Below are 23,297 nucleotides of genomic sequence, written 5' to 3'. Positions count from 1 at the left end.
TACAGTCAGGATGTTTTTACATGGACGGGTAACTGAACCGCACTTCCTGTTGGCATTGGGAGTAACAGCACATGGAATTTAAAAAAAGTTCCAATATAATACATTAAAAAAATATATATATATATACACATGAAGTAAAACTGACCTTGAAGATTTGACACAAGTTCTCCAAAGCTCTGTCCAGGAATTCGTGGGTCTTTTTCAGACATTCCCCGCTCTCCTCGGGCTCGGCCCCGGGGAAGGTGTTGTTGAGCTCAGAGGAGCCCATCCCGAACCAGGACATGAACGACTTATTGGCCGCCACCTCGCTGGAGTGATCCGATATCCTCTTGGCCGTCTGTCTGGCCTGTGCAATTATCTGGATTAACTTCATGACCTGTGAAATGGACAGAAGACGTTCACTCTGAGCCGCCAACAACAGGAAGTGTCAGTATGAATTCCCACTGCGACTGTAACACACGCTGACTTACCGCTCCTCTGAGCTCGGTGCCAAACATCTGTTTGTACTGGCAGTCCTGGCCCTCCAAAGCATAGACGTGACTCTTCACCCTGAACACCATGTCTGTCATCACCCGTTGCCGTGACGACAGGAAGCTGCCTCCTTGGCTCGGCGTCAGGTAGCCGCGGGGCTGGCGGTGGTGGAGGACGTGCTCCGGCTCCAGAAACAACTGTTCTCCTGGAGAGAGATGTTTGCTTTAGTTTGTCTGTATATATATTTATCTAAATGTCTACGGTTATTATTAACTTATTACTTTAACAGTACGAAACAATGACGGCTTCACCTCGTGTGTGTGTTTGCTTGTTCTCACCTTTCTGGATCATCTCAGCGAGGTTGGGCTGAGCGAAGACTTTGGCTACCCTGAAGACCATCAGTGCGTTTTTGGCATTAACCAGATCGGTCCTCACGGTTCGGTTCAAGAACACCTGGAAGAGCTTCGTGTACATGAGCAGGTTCTCCTGAACAAACGACTCCCTGTAAAACAGAAACTTAATGTCAGAACCAAACTGTAGTCAATAAATACAACATCGTCAGCGCATTAGTCACCATCTGCAGCCTGAGCACAATAAGCACCATATTAACTCCACCTGTTACTGTACTGTTACTTTAATGTTTGAAGGACAGCGAGTGTTCACTGAATGATTCCAGAGAAGATATCAGACTCACCATTTATCAGGGACTGTTCTGTTTTGGTCTGGCTGAGGATTGGGCTTCTCCCCCGTGTATCTCCACGGTTGGATGTAGCTCAGCCACGTTTCCAACACCTCAACAAAGAGACCATACACTCTCTTAACAATGAAGTAAATGCTGAAACAATGTGCGTTTCTACAGCTTCATGCTTCATAACCATAGTCTAATAATCTGTAGTTAAAAAGGTATGAACTCCTCATTTCTTACCACAGGCAGCTTGTTGCAATAATTGAGAAATTAAAACTTATTGATCTGTTTCACAGTGAAATTCTGTATGAAATGGTTCATCAGCTACATGGCTAAAGGGGGAAAATAAGGAAGTGGTTTCCCTGCTGTAAAGGTTTGGGAAGCACAGTGAACACAAGCTCTAACTGCAGACAGACAGTTGGATCAGGGTGAGACCTACCGCTCTGAAAGAGGCGTCTAAAGGCCAGTGACCGAAGCAATGCTGGAGAAACAGGTACAGTTTCTGCTGCACGAAGCGTTGCACCACCACCCTGTAGGCAAGAGGAACATCATGTATTGTGTTTGTTAGGGGTGAGTTTATTAAAATATAGATAGATTTATGTATAAATCCATATATATAAAAACAGAGAATTAAATCAAAGCCTTTAATTTTTTGGGAACAACAGTGAATCCTATTTAAACATAATTTTTCCTACTACGTGATGCTGGAGGGATGTAGACAGAGGCGAGCTGGTTTTATCCAATTTAGTCAAAAAGGTTTAGTCATGATCTATTCCCCTGATTCTACTGGGCTTTGTTCTGTCCTTCACACCCTACTGAGAGGGTTTCAGAAGCATTTTGCCTGCTAGACTGTATTAACTTGCTCATATTTTGTTGCTATTTCCTTTGTTTATGAGCTTTTACAGTGGGTAAGAAGGCTACGTAGTTAAACTGTTACGGTGTCTCTATCTGCACAGGGTGTTTTATTTTGAAAATTCACCAGATTCTCTATGCCATTTCTAATTTCTAACGTTCTGTCCAGCTCAATTTGCTCTGTGCTGTCCTCCATTAAAAATAGATTATAGAATAGTATTCTCTGCAACACTTTGGTGCTTTTTTATATATGGGCAGTGAGCAGGACCAAGAATAATCTAAGGAAAAACAGGCAACAAACAAAAAGAATGAAAAGAGGTTTTAAAATCCAACTGAAGAACTATAAAAAGGTGTCAGGCATTAAGGTAGACCTGCAGCGAGGCCCCACAGGCTGACGGTAACACGTATGGTGAAGCTGACCTCTTGAACTCCTCCAGCGGGCTGGGGTGAGTGTGCGAGTGGGCCGAGGGCGAGGAGGACAGCTGCTCGGGCTTCAGGCTGTTGGAGAAGGCATGCAGATGTTTCACCAGGAGACGCACCACCAGCACGTGCTCCTCTGTCGGGCTGAAGGGTTCCTGAAAAGGCAACTGGTCACAAAGTGCCAAACAAATACGTGACACCCAAATCAGCCCCCTATCAGCTCCCAGGTCCAACAAGCAGCCAATCGTAATGCATCCCCAGACCAAAGCAGCCAAACAATCACCAAAGGCTCAGAGCATGTTCTACTTCACAGAGTACAGAGGTCTCACAGACGAGGAATCCTGTTTCTAATGTTACAGCTCAGCCTCACGCTCTGGGGAGTTTACTTTGTTCTGGTTTTAGTGGAAGATTTAGTGGAAAGGTGCTTCTATCTGACTCATCTGTGTCCTGCTGTCGATACTCAACATCAGATCTAGCTGCTTCATCTGAGCATTACTGTGTTAATTATAACATTAGGGTTGCAGGGGTGAGACATTTTCACGATGCAATAACCTTTAAAGGAATGAACAAAAGCTTTATTATCATTTATAATAATGAAAAACTAAATATTATATCCTTTATTTGTTAATAACACTAATATGGTAGAATTCAACACCACTGCAACCCTAGTATGCTTTTTTGTTTTTTCTCTTTTTATTAAAATTATTTCATCTTTAGTTGGCTTTGGTTGTGAGTGACAAAAAACTTCCTTTTTTTAACCCCAAATATAATAAATAAGTGGAGGTTGTAAATCTGTTTCAGACTATGACAGTGAGCGGCGTACAAAGTACACCTGATATATAACACAGTCATTTGATATTGATGTGGATGTACAGTGTATTTTTAATCTCTTCATCACAAGAGTTATTAAAATGTAAGGATCAAATTACATTTTAATAAGTGTCACTGTGGGAAAAGAAAGGTGGGACCTCAGTGCTCCATCGACTGCTAATAGCGAAGCTGCAATGTTTCCTCTTCTAGATAATGTCAGCAAACACAAACATTACCTCTGTACAGTACGATCTATATAATAATTAAATTATTTACTGAATGCATGTAAAATGATGATTAAATGTAGTAGTATCTTTTGCTTTACGAAGAGCAATAGTGTCAATAGATAGAAACATTTATCAAACACATGAACATGTAAAGCAACGAAGCACCAGATTTAGTGTAAAAAAAATAAAGCATGCCTTAAAAAAATAAAAACACAAAGAGCTAAAGAGAACCACACGCAAACCAGTAAAACAACGGCTCAATGAATCAAATTCCAAAGCTTCATTCCAGGATTACGTTTCCTGTCAAGGATACTTCTCTGTTCAAATTCACAATTTACAGTCAGACTGGAGGCCTCATACGGGGAACAGAGGAGCTACATTAAACTACAGAGAGCAGTCCATCGTAGAGGACAGGCTATTATCTGGTCTCTTGAACTGTGGGTAAGAACAAACATCATCCTGATATTAAAGGACTGATGATAACATTCTTCAACAGTCAATAAAGTTATTCAATCTGGCTACATGTTAAAGTCGAGCTCATTAATAAAGGACAAATAGTTCAACATGCATGTGGAACTACTGCTATTTAACAGGTTTCCCACTCTTCTTAAGAAATCATGTTTCAATGAATCGTTAGCTCGCTCTCATGGTGCACTCGGCTCTTCTGACCACAGAAATGAAAAAGGATTTATCCATGCTGCTTTGTGTCTGTTAGTGTCACAGTGTGCAGCTTATCCTTGAGTGTGTGAGTGTGGGGCTAACATTTATTAATTCAAATTTAAGTATAAATTCAAGTTTATTTTCAGGATATTCAGTCATTTTATTCCATTTCCAGGATCTCCAGGACGAGTGGGAACCCTGTTTAATAACTGATTGTCTTTTATCATTTGGGTTGTGGGTGACAATTTGACAATAATGTCCTCCTTCTACAAGCTAACCTGTTTTTTTTTTTTTGTTTGTTTTTTTTTAGAAAAACTAAAACCATTGTCATCATGGCTGCTAATGTACAGAAGTAGGAAGCAGCTAATGAGGCTAATCTCAGCATTAGGTTGGTGACTGGAGGGACAATGTCTCACCGTGTTTGTCAATATAAGAGAAGTACCCTTGACTGTGATCTTAACTCATTGAGGTTTACCTCCAGGAGGCCCCAGAGGGGCGGGGGTGAATGAAAAGGTAAAAGTACTTGGTAGGTGTGGAGGGTCCCAGAGCCTGGTGGGGCGTGGGGTTGGCACGGCATGCTGGACATACTGAGGCGATACTGTAGCAGCGCCAGCTGTTCACCCGTAACCACCAGGGGGGAGAGGAAGATGAGGAAGAGGGAAGACAACGACAAAAAAGGTGGAGGAGGAACAACAGTGAAGAGAGAGGAGGGGGGAGAAGTGAGGAAGGGTGAGGAAGAGGAGGAAGGGAAAGAAAAGGTGGCAGGAGGAAGGTACACATGAGAACAGGAGAAAAGGAGGCAGCAAAAAGGAGAGTGCAACCAGACAGAAACAGTTGGCCAAAAACATTCAGGAGGAAGGAAGCAGAGAACAGAGGAGGAGACAAACAGAAATAAAATATTGACTGTGGGAACACACTGCTGTTACTGTGAGGAACCAGACCCGTCCTACTCTCCACACACAGACCTTTACATGGTTGTAGGGACGGGAATCACTCACACTGTGCGTTTATCACAAAGGAAACAAATCTGTTAGTGGACATACATAATGTCCACTAACAGATTAATAACAATAATTTGACTGAGTTGTAAAGTACAACCTCTGAAGCAACAAAGGTTTAAGCAAGGTACAACGGATCAGAGTTGATCTGTGCGGACCGCCACACATGGTTCATCACAAATGTAACCCTCCACTTTTACTGCCACTCCCACTTTTTAAAGAAATAATCCCCTAATCTCACTGGAGTTTTGAATGCTGTGAACTCTGAAGGGCTTTCTCCATTGAGTGAAACGCTGTAGGTTGTGACTTTGGGTATTTTCACTGGTGTAACCGGGAAACTGAGCATGCTTGTTGTTGTGAAAATAGATCATAAGTTTATTGCAGCTTCAGAAACATCTGCTGCCTCCCCTTCGACACACAGCTCAGTGGAGCAGCTCCAACCTCTCTGCCTGTCTGCGACACAGCAGCTGTCGGTGGAAGGCTAACAATCCAGAGGCACAAATTTACTTTTATTTATTTTGCTGATTTAAAAACTATCCAATCCATTACTTTTGTGATCCGATGCACCCCCACTCGCAGCAGTAATAATAATAATAAGAGTGCACAAGCACATGTGTGACAACAAAGATTTAAGTTTGCAGACCAGTGTGAATCATTCCCATCCCTAATGTTAAACATTATTAACACAGTGAACTGTTAAACTGGAAGATTTTGTTTTGCACCGATAAAACTGTCAAAATAATCAAGTGTTAATAGATGCACAAGATACAGGAGCCTGTGTTTGTCAACCTAAAAATCCATTTGGCCAAAATCTTGCAGTTTAAATTCACTCTGAACACAATGGACACAACACAGTAAGTCAACACAGGGGTTAATATATAAATATACACATACAGGGTGAGCATTTAGTAGAGTGAGGTACAAAATGTTTATGCTGCAGGTCAAACAAAAGCATGTTACACAAGGAGATGAAGGCCTATTTCACCGTTTCCTTTACAGCATTATGGAGCAGTAATGGAGCTCAAAACTTGATACAGAAAATTAATCAGCAGCTATTTTAATAACAGAGTCATTGTTCAGTCAAACTTTGCTGTAATCTCCTCTCTTTTGGGGTTTTGGACTGTTAGGGAGTAACTACAGACAGTAATACTGCTACATACATACTGAGGAAACAGTGATGTTGGGTGGATCAGCAAGTGAGTACTGCATCACACGAACCATGCAATCTATATAGCCGAGGGTCAAAGCATATGTAACCATAGGGACTTCTCCTCAATGTTGTATGAAGCAGCTAAAAGACACACAAACACCAGCATAAAGTCTTATGGTTGCTTTTGATGGGAGGGAAACCGAACCTTTATTCAATATTCAGAGATTCTGCTTTTATTTGATGCAACTGCAACAGGTAGACAATTTCTTTGTGTAATATTACTTCCTATAATCACCAGTTATTGTTGTCATCGTTGTATGCCCTCTTTGGGTACTCTGTAAAGTCCTGATGAGACACTTTGTGGTCTCTTAGTGAACCTCTACTGTGTCAATTACAGTCTGTGTTGGACTGATTTTTCATTCAAGCCGTTTTATTCTGTCATTTAAAACTGAAAAATATTTAAAAAGGGAAATAACAGTATATTCTAACACAACGTATTTCCCATGAATGTGACTAAAGTGACTCATTGGGCCAGGCAACAATAGATTTAGAGGTAACAATCTATCTTTATTACTACTATTAATATTAGTTTGACAAAGTAAATGCAGAAAGTCACTATGGCTAACTGAGTGCAATGGCAGAATACTTTGGAGGTCAGAGTTCTGCATGATCCAGAAGCAGCACCAGCCAACCTGATAGGAAATAGTACGGACATTTGTGGAAGGATGTTTCCACAGACCAGAACCGCAGAGTCACAACAGTTAAAACCGTAGTTTCTGCTGAGGTAGTGTATTAAACAACATCACTACAGGCGGCAGTGTAGAGCATCTCCGCTGCATCTTCTGCCAGAGAGACCGTCACCGTGTTGTGGCTTTATGTTGGTGTTTCACATGCAACCACACACAGAACAAACACTTTGGACAGGCAGCATGCAAAAGGACATGAAAGGAAGCAAAAGCACTACTACCTAGAACACATGCCAGACTCCTTAATGCAGGAGCTTTACTCTGCAGCTACTCATGTGCTATAACCTCTAAAAAGGGATTTTTAAAGCACATTTCAAATGTATAACCCAGAAAATATGATGCATCTAGTGAGGAACAGGGATGTCTGCTGTGCATTCACACTGCAAGCTAACTTCAGTTGGCTGATTCACATTCCTTTATCAGTGAAAACAAAAAATCATGTGCTATCGTACAATATGCTACTTAGCTTTAACTGTGGTGGTGTGTAGAAATGTGGCTGCTTGCAGTGTGAATGCAGAGTTATAGGTGAAGTTGTCCTTCAATAGTGAGAAACTATAAACATTTCTTTATCCTAAAACATGAAAACTGTCATTTTCTCTATAACTAAGTTAATGGACAATTTCACTTTAGCCTGCTCAGGGTGTTGTTTTGTATTTACCAACCACATTAGCTGGTATATCATAAAACTCACATACAATTTTACAGAGCATAGTTTTAGAGTAAGACCTCATAACCGTAGCACCATTTTCCCACCCTGGGCTTGCTCCGAGATAGGTCAGGGATGGTGGAGGTGTGTGGGAGGGGGGAATGTGGTCAGCCAGTCAACAGCCAGCCGTGCGATGCTGCAGTGCAGGGGGAGAGGAGGGAGGGAGGTAGGAGGGGGAGGTGGGTGGAATATGTCTCTTACCTTCACCTGAGGAGACTGGAGCTTCTGGTACATCTCCAGGGAGTAGTGATGCAGCCAGATCTCCACAAACATCTTCAGACAAACACAAACAAACATGTTTAACCTTAAATTCATACAGTTCAAACACTAGAAAGGTGTTAAATCTATTCATCGTCTTTTATTTGTTCTATAATCTTTCACTTTAAGACATTTTGTAGCTGTCAGACCCAGTAACTGCATTTATAAATCCCTTTATTGCCCCTGATTTGTGTCTTACCTGTAACAGTGTTTCAGACCTCCAGATCTCCTGGGCTGCGGGGTCTGCGTTCACTGACGGTTGATGGAATATGTGATGTTTCAGAAGACTTGGGCTGTGAACGCCATAACCAGCAAAAGAAACAGTGGAGGATCTGTTGAATGTAAGAGAGTGGAAATATCAGACATTATGCTGCCATACTCTTTTAAACATTCAATTCATTCAGTTTCTCCTAAAAAGATTTGTTTAAATGCACAACATGAAAAAAAACATCTTTATTCAACCTTTCTTGCTGTAAATACCTCGGTGAGGGTGCGGTGACGGAGCCTCTGGAGTCAGAGAAAGGGGAAGGAGGTACGCTTCCTTCACTGGGGAGGAAGTATTTGAGGTAAGTGTCCACTAGCACAAAGTAGGCGCTGTCAGTGGAGCTTCCATGTTGGCCTTGAGGGTAGCTCTGAAAACATCCAAGCGTGCACGCTTTAGCAAACAATAAATAACACTCGCGTGTAGTGAACTTAATATCGCTGATAGGACTTTGGCAAACTCACCTTTGGCGTGATGAGACAGTAGGCAAAATTAAACATGAAGAATTCAAATGGATCTGCAGAACATTAAGGAACAACCGAACTGCACAAAGATGTTCATGTTAGATGTTCTTATATGAACCCTCCTGTAGTCTGACAGTGACGACTGTGCATCAAAGTCTAATGTGCATCAAAGTCAGGCAAAAAGCTAAAGAAAATGCTGCTTGCTCTCAGATTCCAGCTTCCAGATTACAGGAGGAATTCATTTAATATTCACTGGGAAGTCAGTGGTTTCATTGACTAACTTAACCTGGCTCATAGATGGTCGTCTCACATAGCCACACATATCTCCACGCTTTGTTTTAGCTTACGGTAGGATTGGTGGCCATGTGGTTGTGTTCATTAACACAAACTTTATGTACTCAGCAGCAGCGAGCACAATGCACAGACACACTAACACCATTAGGCTGCAACCTGAGCATCTAGCCTAACTCACAGCACTGTAACTAATTTAATGATTATTTAATGACTGTGGGAAGCACTGTGATTTATTTCACTCCTTTTTGACTAAATGATTCATTAAAAATAGTCTGTGACTATGAAAACAGTCATTAGTTGCAGCTCTACAACAGAACGATGAAATCTGTTGACACTGATTTGTAAAGAAAGATTTGAGAGCTGATCTCTGTTTAATATATAGAGTAAACTGAGATGAGCAGATACTGTTCAGTGAACAGTTGTTATTAGTTAACAGCCTGAAAGAGGTTTTTTATTTTCTAATAAATGCTTGACTCGACAAAGGCAATCCCTCACTAATCCCAGACAGATTAGTGTTAGTGTTGGAAGGATACTGAGAGCAAGGTTCAGAGTCAGCAGACCAGACAGGGGGAACTGCAGCTTGTTGTGGAACAGCGGGCAGTCTGGGAGAACGCCCTCCTGGATGCAGGCCTTCACGGGACCCTTAAAGACCAAAGGATGAGAGTTCAGGCAACTGAATTTATTATTCTTCTTCTAACCCTGATCTATTAAATGTACAATTAAAAGTTTGCATGTTATGAGCACACCTGCTAACTATAGTCAAAGGTTCAAAATCACAGCTTTTCATTGGTATCAGTTTGTCCTGAATTGCATAATGCTAACTTATTGATCGCAGTCATTCTGTCACTCGTGCTGCATCGTCACAGGAGGTGCTCTAGCGAGTGTTCTTACCGGGAGATAATTGACGGGTATTTCATATTTGTACTCTTCTGCTTGAAGTTTGTACACGAGCTTCATCATCGGTCCACTGAAAACACAATCAGAACGATGTTCGTTTGATTCTTTGAACAAACAATGAGCAGAATTACACACAGGATATGTTTCTGTGATCATAAGAAGAGAAAGTGAAACTACCTCGGGTTTAGAAACTCCATAGCAGTGTTGTACTCATGGCTCCGCGAGTGCAGGAGTCGCAGGTTCCAGCCGGCGATGATCCCGTCCAGACTGCCAAACACACTCTCCACCAGCCAGGGGAAAATCGAGTGCAGCTCCTACACACAGACACACACACGACACACACACACACACACACACACACACACACACACACACACACACACACACACTGTAATCCTAAACTTCTAACACATTTGAACATAATATTCTGACTGCTGTGTCAGACAGCTCAGTTTCAACCAGCAATGAGAACCGTTACTGTCAAACGACATGCACACTTAACAAGAGTTAAAGGAAGAAAAATGCAAATATCATCTAAATTATGGAGACATATGTTAGACAAAGCAGCACAATGTCTCTCAGCAGTTTGTATCGCATGAAAATGAAATGTTGAGACTCATAATGTGAATAATAAATAGTGAAAAACTGTAAAATAAATTACACTTTTGTTATTCTCTGAAAGAAAACACAAAAAGGGAATATCAGCAAAGCAATATATCTGCTAACTCTGGTTAATGGAGTCAGCAGAGGAGGTTTATGGACCAGTGAGTCCCCACAGTACCTCTGTGACCAGACTGTAATAAACTGCCTCACACTCAACCTTTGTGTCACTCACTGAAGCATCAACAGAACCTCTTCACACTGACCCTCACACGGATGGACCGAAACCTTTCTTACTAATGTTTATAAGTTTATAACACAACCATTAATAACAGGACAAAAAGGAAAAGGAAGCAACATTAAAGCATTTGGCATTTTTACTATGTTGAAGTTTGCGCAATAATAATTGTTTACATTCTGATTTCTTTATATCTTTCATCATTTTCTGGGGCCAAGAAAACTCTATAATAATAATCAAATCCTTCACTATAAACATGACGTAATTAAAAAGCTTTTATATTCTGTAAACTGACTATAACAGTAGAATAAACCACTAAAAACACCGACAGTTGTTCGACCACAAATAACAAACACAACATTTAATTAACCAGCACAAATTGAAACCGATGTTCAGCTGATATATCGGTGCATCCCTACAGAAAAATAACATTTCTGCTGCACTAATGTCTGCAGGAGGCATCACTGACTGCACTCACTGACATCTGTTAGTTAACTGCAACTCCAGCATCACCACAAATATCTCTGACACAGTCTACAGTCCCCCTTTGGTTTGGGATTGTACGCAGCAGAGAGGGCAGAAGTACAAAATTCCTTTGGAGAGAAAGTGAAGATAGTCGAAGTGAAACTCAGAGGTCAAAGAACAAGCAGCTGTCTCCTCGTACTACAAGCATTAGCCATAAAAGGCGAGGTGAGCTCTGCCCTGCTGTACGCAGTCAGGGAACAAACAGCTGACTCCGTCTGTGATGTTGTGTCATCGACAAATCCAACTGCATTCTTTTACAAATATTTCTGCCCAATAAGTTTGTTCACACACTGTTCAGAGTTCAGTTCAGTTCCTTTCATATCAATACCAGAACTCACTTTCTACACCAATCTATTTTAACAACGTGAATAATACAGTTGACGTTATATGTGCAGGTCAGAGGAACCTATCAATCTATATAAAACTAATAGCTGTCAACTGTTACATTAATCACCAACTCTTATAACTTAATAATCCATTAATTGTTTTGAGCCTTCCAAATTCTGTTTTCAACTTCTCACCTGTGAATATTTTCAGGTTTCTTTACTCCTCTATGGAAATAAAGTGAATATTTTTTGGTTGTGGACAAAATAAGGACGTCACTTTGGACTATTTCAGACCAAACGAATCAATCAATCAATCAATCAAATTAAAGATTAATCTAGAAAGAAAACAATAACACTATTCTTTTGCACTTCTGGTTGTTAACTACATTTCATTACTCTTTGTACTCGATGACAATGAAGTCTAATCTGAATTCATATGACTTGACAAACTTTAATGCTTTGATCTACTATCAGCTTCCAGCCTCTCAGTGATCAATAATATCAGCAAAGTCCATTACAATCCACAATCAATAACCCAGGGTGTGAAGATAAGACAGCCAGTGGGACGGTACCTTTGCAGGATATTCATCAATGATCTTCACCAGATCCTGACATCGCTGGAGGAGAGTTTTGGTGGTCGAATCGGCTTTAAGATTGGCCTGAAGCAACACACACACACACACACACACACACACACACACACACACACACACACACACACACACACACACACACACACACACACACACAGACACAGACACACACAGACACACACAGACACACACACACACACACACACACACACACAGACAGACACACACACACACACACACAGACACACACACACACACAGACAGACACACACACACACACACACACACACACACACACACACACACACACACACAGACACACACACACACACACACACACACACACACACGTTTAAGATGCAATAAAATAAAAATCCTGCAGGAACTGAAAATGTTTCTTATAAAGGGGAAGAAGTCTTTCAGCGTTTATAGAAATGTAAAGGAGTATTATGGGATGTATGGGCACCAACAGAACAGACTGTAAATATAAACTGTGACTGATCAATAATTCTGACCCATTCAGAATTATTGATCAGGAGGTGTAAAGTACTCACCAGTAGGAAACTGGGCTGTTGCAATGTTGGAGCAGCCATGCAGTAACCTCTGTGTGTATCTCCTCCTGTGTACGGTCCTCCCGGTCCTCCCGGTTCGCTCGGTTCGGTTCGGTTCGGCTCGGTTCTGTTCCTACCTGCAGGTTGTAAACACAGAACTTTATTATTGTGTTGTCGGGAGTTCACTGACTGCACAACCTAGCATAGCGTTGTTCTGCTGAGTTAGCTCCCGGTAACCGACCGCAATGTGTCCCTGTAACCGACCGCAATGTGTCCCGGTAACCGACCCAATGTGTCCCTGTAACCGACCCAATGTGTCCCGGTAACCGACCGCAATGTGTCCCTGTAACCGACCCAATGTGTCCCGGTAACCGACCGCAATGTGTCCCTGTAACCGACCGCAGTGTGTCCCTGTAACCGACCGCAATGTGTCCCGGTAACCGACCGCAATGTGTCCCTGTAACCGACCGCAATGTCTCCCGGTAACCGACCGCAATGTGTCCCTGTAACCGACCGCAATGTGTCCCTGTAACCGACCGCAATGTGTCCCTGTAACCGACCGCAATGTGTCCCTGTAACCGACCGCAGTGTGTCCCTGTAACCGACCGCAGTGTGTCCCTGTAACCGACCGCAATGTCTCCCGGTAACCGACCGCAATGTGTCCCGGTAACCGACCGCAATGTGTCCCGGTAACCGACCGCAATGTGTCCCTGTAACCGACCGCAATGTGTCCCGGTAACCGACCGCAATGTGTCCCGGTAACCGACCGCAATGTGTCCCGGTAACCGACCGCAATGTGTCCCGGTAACCGACCCAATGTGTCCCTGTAACCGACCCAATGTGTCCCGGTAACCGACCGCAATGTGTCCCGGTAACCGACCCAATGTGTCCCTGTAACCGACCCAATGTGTCCCGGTAACCACCCAATGTGTCCCTGTAACCGACCCAATGTGTCCCGGTAACCGACCGCAATGTGTCCCTGTAACCGACCGCAATGTGTCCCTGTAACCGACCGCAATGTGTCCCTGTAACCGACCGCAATGTGTCCCTGTAACCGACCGCAATGTGTCCCTGTAACCGACCGCAATGTCTCCCGGTAACCGACCGCAATGTGTCCCGGTAACCGACCGCAATGTGTCCCTGTAACCGACCGCAATGTCTCCCGGTAACCGACCGCAATGTGTCCCGGTAACCGACCGCAATGTGTCCCGGTAACCGACCGCAATGTGTCCCTGTAACCGACCGCAGTGTGTCCCTGTAACCGACCGCAATGTGTCCCGGTAACCGACCGCAATGTGTCCCGGTAACCGACCCAATGTGTCCCGGTAACCGACCGCAATGTGTCCCGGTAACCGACCGCAATGTCTCCCGGTAACCGACCGCAGTGTGTCCCTGTAACCCGACCGCAGTGTGTCCCTGTAACCGACCGCAATGTGTCCCGGTAACCGACCGCAATGTGTCCCTGTAACCGACCGCAGTGTGTCCCTGTAACCGACCCAATGTGTCCCGGTAACCGACCGCAATGTGTCCCTGTAACCGACCGCAATGTGTCCCGGTAACCGACCGCAGTGTGTCCCGGTAACCGACCGCAGTGTGTCCCTGTAACCGACCGCAGTGTGTCCCTGTAACCGACCCAATGTGTCCCTGTAACCGACCCAATGTGTCCCTGTAACCGACCCAATGTGTCCCTGTAACCGACCGCAATGTGTCCCTGTAACCGACCGCAATGTGTCCCGGTAACCGACCGCAGTGTGTCCCTGTAACCGACCGCAATGTGTCCCTGTAACCGACCGCAATGTGTCCCGGTAACCGACCGCAATGTGTCCCGGTAACCGACCGCAATGTGTCCCTGTAACCGACCGCAATGTGTCCCTGTAACCGACCCAATGTGTCCCGGTAACCGACCGCAATGTGTCCCTGTAACCGACCGCAATGTCTCCCGGTAACCGACCGCAATGTGTCCCTGTAACCGACCGCAATGTGTCCCTGTAACCGACCGCAATGTGTCCCTGTAACCGACCGCAATGTGTCCCTGTAACCGACCGCAGTGTGTCCCTGTAACCGACCGCAGTGTGTCCCTGTAACCGACCGCAATGTCTCCCGGTAACCGACCGCAATGTGTCCCGGTAACCGACCGCAATGTGTCCCGGTAACCGACCGCAATGTGTCCCTGTAACCGACCGCAATGTGTCCCGGTAACCGACCGCAGTGTGTCCCGGTAACCGACCGCAATGTGTCCCGGTAACCGACCGCAATGTGTCCCGGTAACCGACCCAATGTGTCCCTGTAACCGACCCAATGTGTCCCGGTAACCGACCGCAATGTGTCCCGGTAACCGACCCAATGTGTCCCTGTAACCGACCCAATGTGTCCCGGTAACCGACCCAATGTGTCCCTGTAACCGACCCAATGTGTCCCGGTAACCGACCGCAATGTGTCCCTGTAACCGACCGCAATGTGTCCCTGTAACCGACCGCAATGTGTCCCTGTAACCGACCGCAATGTGTCCCTGTAACCGACCGCAATGTCTCCCTGTAACCGACCGCAATGTCTCCCGGTAACCGACCGCAATGTGTCCCGGTAACCGACCGCAATGTGTCCCTGTAACCGACCGCAATGTCTCCCGGTAACCGACCGCAATGTGTCCCGGTAACCGACCGCAATGTGTCCCGGTAACCACCGCAGTGTGTCCCTGTAACCGACCGCAGTGTGTCCCTGTAACCGACCGCAATGTGTCCCGGTAACCGACCGCAATGTGTCGGTAACCGACCCAATGTGTCCCGGTAACCGACCGCAATGTGTCCCGGTAACCGACCGCAATGTCTCCCGGTAACCGACCGCAGTGTGTCCCTGTAACCGACCGCAGTGTGTCCCTGTAACCGACCGCAATGTGTCCCGGTAACCACCGCAATGTGTCCCTGTAACCGACCGCAGTGTGTCCCGAACCGACCCAATGTGTCCCGGTAACCGACCGCAATGTGTCCCTGTAACCGACCGCAGTGTGTCCCGGTAACCGACCGCAGTGTGTCCCGGTAACCGACCGCAGTGTGTCCGTAACCGACCGCAGTGTGTCCCTGTAACCGACCCAATGTGTCCCTGTAACCGACCCAATGTGTCCCTGTAACCGACCCAATGTGTCCCTGTAACCGACCGCAATGTGTCCCTGTAACCGACCGCAATGTGTCCCGGTAACCGACCGCAATGTGTCCCTGTAACCGACCGCAATGTGTCCCGGTAACCGACCCAATGTGTCCCGGTAACCGACCGCAATGTGTCCCTGTAACCGACCCAATGTGTCCCGGTAACCGACCCAATGTGTCCCGGTAACCGACCGCAATGTGTCCCTGTAACCGACCCAATGTGTCCCTGTAACCGACCGCAATGTGTCCCTGTAACCGACCCAATGTGTCCCGGTAACCGACCGCAATGTGTCCCTGTAACCGACCCAATGTGTCCCGGTAACCGACCCAATGTGGCGGTCGGTGAGCGGGCTAGCTACCGGGAGCTAACTAACTTACGGTAGCTAGCAGAGACCCAGAAACTGACCTCTGACCTTTTGAGTAAATGTACACACTTTAACATAAACAGCTGTTTACCTTCTCCGCTGACAGTGGCTCAATAGATCGATATATTAGATCAATATATCGATATTAGTCTGACGGTAGTTTCCATCAGACATTCAAACACCACCGAGTGTGCGGCAACTTCTCTTCTTCTGTGGTGTCTAGGTTGGTAGTCATGTTGTGGCTCATTACCGCCACCTACTGGAGACAGCGGTCCTCCAACATTTACTACCACTGTAGAACCGAACCAGCTCCTGTTCTGAGTTATAATAATAATAATAATAATAATAATAATAATAATAATAATAATAATAATAATAATAATAAAATAAAATAATAATAAAATAAAATAATAATAAAATAAATAATTATAAAATAAAATAAATAATTATACAATAAATAATAATAAAATAAAATAAATAATAATAAAATAAAATAAAATAAATAATTATAAAATAAAATAAAATAAATAATAATAAAATAAAATAATAATAAAATAAATAATAATAATAAAATAAATAATTATAAAATAAAATAAATAATATTAAAATAAAATAAAATAAAGAAAAATAAAATAAAATAATAAAAATAAAAATAAAAACAAAATAAAAATAAAAATAAAAAATGTATTACTAAAATTAAAATATTAGTAGTATTATCATAAGTGTTGGGCTGGCTACTCAAACATTTTTATTTAATACTCCTTACTCATTACTCTTTTAAATAATATTAATACTTATTACTTCCTGTCAACAATAATTAGTTACATTAGTAGTTATATTACATTTCCAGCCGCTGAATATAAGTGTTTCTATCTTTCAAATTAGTCGGGGGTGCCAACAACAGTAATGTTGTAACTAATTATCTTATAATAATAATAATAATAATAATAATAACAACAAACATCCAACAACAATCTTCTGCACTACTACTACCAATAACTAGGTTAATATTAATGTTCACTAATCATAGATCAGTAAACACATGTTGCTTTCCTGTAATGTGTGAGGTTCAAATTACTGAGTCAGAATTACTTCCCTTCACTCTCCAGATTATAACATTTCTTTGCCGTCTGACTCAGTTAAATAACGTCCTCGGGGCTCTAAATGCCCCGGGTTCACTGTGTGTTGATAACTTTGTGGTCAGTTAATTTACTGAACATTTGTTTGAGGTTTTACATCATAACCTGAAATAATAAAGCAGCTTCTGCACTTTGATCCGATCTTGAGGCCGTGTCCTTTAGGAGGGTCGAATTGTAGCATTAATACCTTCATCATTTCAGTGTATATCATACTTACATGTTATATCTAAATCAATATGTGTTCATTAATGTACCACTAACTAACCTGGGTCGGTCAATAGTCAGAGACAGGAGAGCTGCTTGGTTTCTCTGAGTGGAAACAATGAAACCTTCATCCAGCCCTGATATGTACATGTTCTTTTTTTAACTAATCCAGGATAATTGTGTGTTTTGGGACACAGATGTTTTGCCTTTTTACTTTTGAATCTATTAATAAAATTTTCTATATTACATCATAAACAGACATATGACAGAACTGATGCCAAATCAATGCATACTGACAATTTATTTGACCAAGTTTGTTCAAGATACAATCAAAATGGGATTCAATGCTGTCTCAATGCAGTCAGTTAACACTTGTGCATGTACACTGTACCCCACATATGGCAGTTTAACACTCTAAGACTCACTAAATCAGCATTTTCTAAACTGAACTTGAAATAATTTGTGTTGTAACACAATTTGTCACAATGCAATAGTCCAAAACTGCATGTTATACACTCCTAAATGTCTTACCAATGCCTAAAATGCATAAACCCTTCATATTCAGTAATATATAGTAGTAGCCTGTTATGATTACAACCAGTGTGAGTTATTCTGTATACTGTCTCAGTAACTTATATTTGGAGAAAAACAATTAAAACCTTCGATTTTTCTTTATTTTCGGTTTTTATTTGACATCATTTTGTGGCGTATTCACATACAGTATAACACAATTTTATTATTGAACTCAAAGCTTATTTAGAGTTGTGACGTTTAAAAAAATGAGAAACACACACTTTTTATATAAACACCGAGAAAATGTACTAAATTCTAGCATATAAAGAAAGAAAACTATCAAAAATAGAGTTCTTTAATATACAATGAAGTGAATAATAATTATTAGTTACATAGCAGAATTAATAAGCTATACATAATGTATTTTCAAGCAAGGTCCATGTCATGTGTGCGTTTCCACTGAGGCCTGAATTCAACCCAATATGAAGCCCAGATCAGCATTACATCATAAACATAAATACACATAGAAAACATTATATGTTATTTTTTGTTAAACAACAGTTAAATGTGTAGCAGTAAATCTGGCAAACACTTGTCTTGTTTAGTCTTCTGTCATTAATTTATAGTGTATATAGAGTTTATTATATTTCAGTTTGCTTTGTGTGTGAGATCCTGATACATTTTCACCTGTTCATCAGTCCATTAGGAAGAATTAGCAGTTTTGTGACAAACTTCATGTCAGTTGTCTGGTGCACTGCAGAACTGGTTGGTCTCGAGGTCTAAATACACATTTTAAATAGAAAACGACAGAAAAAGGATTGTTGAAGAGTGGATATTTGTAAATTCATAACATTTAGGTAAAAGTAACGTGGTTTCCTACTTCAGCCCACTAGTCTCTCTAACACTAAGTAACTTTAAAGGTCATATATATGAGATTTAAAACATTAATATAGCAGCAAACAACTATTTGCTATGTAAAGATACAGTATAGTGGAGTGATGGCATCCTGAGTATAGACTGTATAAATAAAAGGTGAAGTAGTCTCTGTGGCGTCACCCACAGGTTTCTGAAGAGCCGTTGTGAAGCTCAGTGTGGTCGACTCTGGCAGTCGCCATCCTGGCTGCCCTGACTCCAAATATGGACAAAAAGGGGGAGCTGAAGCCTGTCGCCTGTCACTCAGTGCGCCCATGTCCTGAATTATGTATAACTTTAAACCCTAATATAATTTAAACAGGTGAGTTCACACCCTGTACAGTTGTCATGAACGGGGAAATTAGCTATAGAGACCAAAAGTCTCTGTAAACATGTTTATTTCTGCTGTAAAGTTAGATATTTTAATATGGGGCCTTATGGAGCTTTGTGTTGTATCGCAGCCTCTCTGTGGTTTGTTTCCATAGCCGCTCCGACTGAAACTGTTTTTATCATCTACGTCGGTGAATTAAGGATTTATTTCTACCAAACCAGAGTTGGTGATTGTTGGAAGTTTTATCTTGTTTCTGTCCACTTGAACAAAACTCAAAGTTATGACATTACAATGATATGTGAAGTAAGTTGTCCATGGAGTCTGGTGGACAGTGATAGTGACATTAGTTCTGGTTTAGGTTTATCCCTGTAGATAACAACCTGAGCCTGTGAGTGGCAAAAACAACACACTTTGACAGCTGCAGTTAGCTTACTGTTCCCTTTTCACAAATGCTGTCACAACCAAGCTCTGGTTGGGTATTGTTGTAAAGACTAGCAAAGTTGATTTTGGTGAGTTTTTATTTTATTTCTGTCCCATTGCTTTGGTTTGAGATGCTGCTCTAGTGCGACATCCAGTGGCGAATTTCATATATATAACCTTTAAACCCAGAGCAGTTCGCTTAAACAGGTTTTGGGATTGCTGAGCTAGTGTTAATGTGCAGCAAGGAGCCACAACATATGGCAACAGTTCATAAGCTGACATCACATAAACCAAAATATGATTTAATGTGTCCACTGGTTTCTGGTCAGATGGGTAAATAATACAGAAACAAAACATTCTTAAATGCGTTATACTCATAATACTTGGCACATTTGTGATTCTGAGGAGAGCTGATTATCATTCAGACATGATGCCACCTCGCTAGTCTGAATTTTATGTGACAATATAACATTTTCAGTTTTATCTGAAGCTTGGAGCCAGGAGGAGGTTGCAAATAATATACATATTCTACTAAATATTCAGGATATACTAAACTATTCCTTTTTTTTATTTCTGTCAGTCTTTAATGGCAAATATAGTTGGTGTCACTATCAGTTGGCATTATATCTGCTCAAAAAGCAAATGTTCTTGATGAAACCTTTCCTTGTCCTCTGCATGTACAGGATCTGTTGTCCATACGCAGTCTCTGTCCTCCAGGTGGACTAGAGGGGAACCTCAGGAGGGTTGTTCCTCCTCACCCGGGCTTTCCTGCTCTCCTGTTTCAGCTTCAGCGTGCGGAGCTTCTGCTGCCGGCGCTTCTCGCGGTACCACAGCTGCTCACAGTACTCGTCCACACTCAGACTGTTGGTCCCCACCATGTGCAGGTCTTTGTAGCTCCTCTGCTGGGGCAGCAGCCACGAGTTCCGGTGTCCCGGCAGCAGAGGCGGCGAATGAGGGGGCCCAGACTGGCCGAGAAACCCTGCGACCTTCCCGAGGGCTGCAGGGTTCGGGTGGTTCGGGCTGTGGTTCTGCTGGTGGCGGGTCAGGTGGAGGCTGTCGTTGGGGATGACGTGAACGCGGTATCGGGCCAGGACCTGGCTGTAGGAGTGCTCGTGGCTGGCGCAGGTGTAGAGGCCTGCGTCCGCCAACTCCAGATGTTGAACCAGCAACCCCCGCTTCATGTGGAGGGAGCGGTGGTCATCGCTCTGAGGAAGCTAAGAGCAGGAGAGACAAAAAGACAGACAAGAGGGTGATGTTCAAGTTGACTTCATGAATAAATAGACCTTTTTCACAGCAGCCATTTTGACGTGAAACAGTTGGGTAAACACAGGCTCTGTTCCATTCAGGTCAAACAGGGTCAGGGTGCTGCACGTTGGCATACTGGAAAGACTAGTGCTGTTCTTGAACTGATTACGTTCAGGATTCTTGCAACCTTGCTGCTATCTATCAAACTAGTTTTGAGTGGAACCATTATAATAAATGTGTCATCAACAGGTTGCATAATGCACAACAACCTGTAGAATAGGACACACCCACTTTGGTTCCCACGGAAAACCTGCTAATTTTTGGCTCCAGCTGGGAACCAACTCTTCAGATTATGGACCACTTTATTTTTGGTCGAAATGCTCCAAACGGTTTAAAACTAAGTGCTGGAACTGGAATGGAGCCTGTTCCCCGTTGGTGGAAAATGCCTATAAATGGAACATAATCTTAATTAGCGTTAAAACGAGGGTTTTCACAGCCATATCCTTCAGGATGGCAACATGTTTTTAACTGACAACAGTCACTCATCTTTCCCTCACACAGTCAGCCTCTGGTTTGTGAGTGATGTCTATATTCTTACAGGGGATTTAATTTAAACCTTAAGCTAATATCTCTGTAACTATAGTAATACAAAAGATAATTAAACACTATACCATATAAATATACTGTTTAACACCAGCTGGGTTTCCCTTTTATTCCCACAATGAAGATCAGAGTATATCTGAATCATCCGTGTGAAGAGATATATCATCACCAACTGATGTTTGCTGAGAGATTCAGGTAAGAAAAACTCACCTCTCTGCTTTCATGTGTGTGACTGAGCGTTTGCTGCCGGCTCTCTGTGTGCTGCACCGTCCACCTGAGCTCAGCCTGCTTCGACCGAGGAACACACTCCAGGAAGGTTGAATTTCCCTCCACGCCGTACACCAACTTCACCTCCACAGAGTCCGAATCTGACGGAGCAACAGAGGAAAAAACAGAAATATGTTTAACATATCGAAAAAATCTTCTGTATGTTTGTTATTGGTCAATCTGAAAAAGGCGGAAATATAAGAAAGGTGTATTGCTTTATCTTATTATATTAACATTTTATACAAACATTTATATGAATATTTTATTTTTTCTTTCACCGTAATTATCATAACTGCCAATAAAATGGCTGGGAAGAAAACAACTGCAGTTACAGAGTACGACCACTAGAGTTCGCCACACTCCTTCCTGCAGAACAGAATGATAATAGAAGGTATTTTACTGTATATTCTCAGTCAGTGCTGTATATCTTTTGGTATTATGTCTCTTTAGTAATAGCACATTAATATTTCAGCCATAATAATGTATAAACAAATGGAAAATGTGACACCAACTTTTTCATAATCATTGATAGTGGCACAAATGTAAAGTGTGGCTCTGTTAAAATGAGACATTCAGTGTGTCCAACTCCACCCTAAATACTAACTGAATACAGTGCATTATATACACTATACTGTCTTACTATACTAGTTTTACATATTTGAATGTTTTATACAATACAGGAAACTGCCAATTCATTGTCAAAAAAACACACAGGATGTAATATCTTCTTTTGTTTACAAGGCAGTTTTACTACCATCTATAGTTTTCCAGTTGTGAGTAGCTCTTCTATTTCCTTCCTTGAATTGTGGGAAATTTGCATCATATGTTTAAAGCTTGCCTACCGAGTGCTTTCAGAACTTTTCCAGTCAGTTTATTCATTCACAGTCAAGAAGTAGTAACAGCCCTTCTACAATCTTGACACAACCTCTCTTAAAGGATACATCACTGTACCGTTATCTTCTATTTGGACTTTACAGACGTTTTACAGTGAGCCTGTTTAATCACATGAGTGAGTTCGTAAAGGGGATTTATGCAGATCTCTTCTGGAGCCAGCGGACAAACAGCCGACCATCCCCAGCAATGCCACTTCGAGGTACACAATCAATCACAGAGTGTATATGTAAGAGGACGTCCTCTGTTTCTACACCAACTGAGCTGGGTGTCCGTTACGTAACTGATGGCAGGACAAATATTAAAAACACAGACAGTTAATTCATATCAGACAGAGGAAATCCTTACCGTCCTCTGTGATTGGACACTGACTCCAGGGGTCTCCGTACTTTACATCCTGTCTCCGCGCCCGCCTGAGACACACACACACACACACACACACACACACACACACACACACATTAGAATATGTTGCTTGCAGTTGTATTGTGTTGTTGTCTTACCAAGAAATTTAAAATAACTTAGGCTTTAATT

The 23,297-nt window shown here is 42.5% G+C and overlaps 2 protein-coding genes across 5 annotated transcripts in view; both read right to left on the bottom strand.

The window, feature by feature from the left end:
* smpd4 (sphingomyelin phosphodiesterase 4) overlaps positions 1–16,462 on the bottom strand; it is a 17,932-nt gene extending 1,470 nt beyond the window's left edge. Inside the window, exons 1-17 of one of the 3 annotated variants that reach the window (XM_051392715.1) lie at positions 16,330–16,462; positions 12,737–12,870; positions 12,162–12,248; positions 10,078–10,214; positions 9,895–9,970; positions 9,537–9,645; positions 8,710–8,762; positions 8,464–8,615; positions 8,183–8,315; positions 7,927–7,998; positions 4,601–4,738; positions 2,429–2,583; positions 1,596–1,686; positions 1,166–1,263; positions 810–973; positions 471–676; positions 146–376 (exon numbers count right to left, since the gene is read on the bottom strand). In XM_051392715.1, the coding sequence (XP_051248675.1) occupies positions 146–376; positions 471–676; positions 810–973; positions 1,166–1,263; positions 1,596–1,686; positions 2,429–2,583; positions 4,601–4,738; positions 7,927–7,998; positions 8,183–8,315; positions 8,464–8,615; positions 8,710–8,762; positions 9,537–9,645; positions 9,895–9,970; positions 10,078–10,214; positions 12,162–12,248; positions 12,737–12,775 (1,941 nt within the window). In that variant the 5' untranslated portion in view covers positions 12,776–12,870; positions 16,330–16,462. The remainder of the gene's footprint in view (positions 1–145; positions 377–470; positions 677–809; positions 974–1,165; positions 1,264–1,595; positions 1,687–2,428; positions 2,584–4,600; positions 4,739–7,926; positions 7,999–8,182; positions 8,316–8,463; positions 8,616–8,709; positions 8,763–9,536; positions 9,646–9,894; positions 9,971–10,077; positions 10,215–12,161; positions 12,249–12,736; positions 12,871–16,329) is intronic. The other 2 variants (XM_051392716.1, XM_051392717.1) reach the window with 2 other exon arrangements.
* A 1,784-nt stretch (positions 16,463–18,246) lies between these two features.
* Positions 18,247–23,297, bottom strand: part of si:dkey-49n23.1 (semaphorin-3D) — a 92,071-nt gene continuing 87,020 nt past the window's right edge. For both annotated transcript variants that reach the window (XM_051393131.1, XM_051393132.1), the window contains exons 16-18: positions 23,112–23,176; positions 21,816–21,973; positions 18,247–20,971 (exon numbers count right to left, since the gene is read on the bottom strand). In XM_051393131.1, coding sequence (XP_051249091.1) covers positions 20,480–20,971; positions 21,816–21,973; positions 23,112–23,176 — 715 coding nt within the window. In that variant the 3' untranslated portion in view covers positions 18,247–20,479. The remainder of the gene's footprint in view (positions 20,972–21,815; positions 21,974–23,111; positions 23,177–23,297) is intronic.

This window comes from Dicentrarchus labrax, unplaced genomic scaffold (assembly GCF_905237075.1).
Source record: "Dicentrarchus labrax unplaced genomic scaffold, dlabrax2021, whole genome shotgun sequence".
Lineage (NCBI taxonomy): Eukaryota > Metazoa > Chordata > Actinopteri > Moronidae > Dicentrarchus > Dicentrarchus labrax.
Note: the sequence above shows the minus strand (reverse complement) of the source record. Positions and strands in the feature narration are given on the sequence as shown.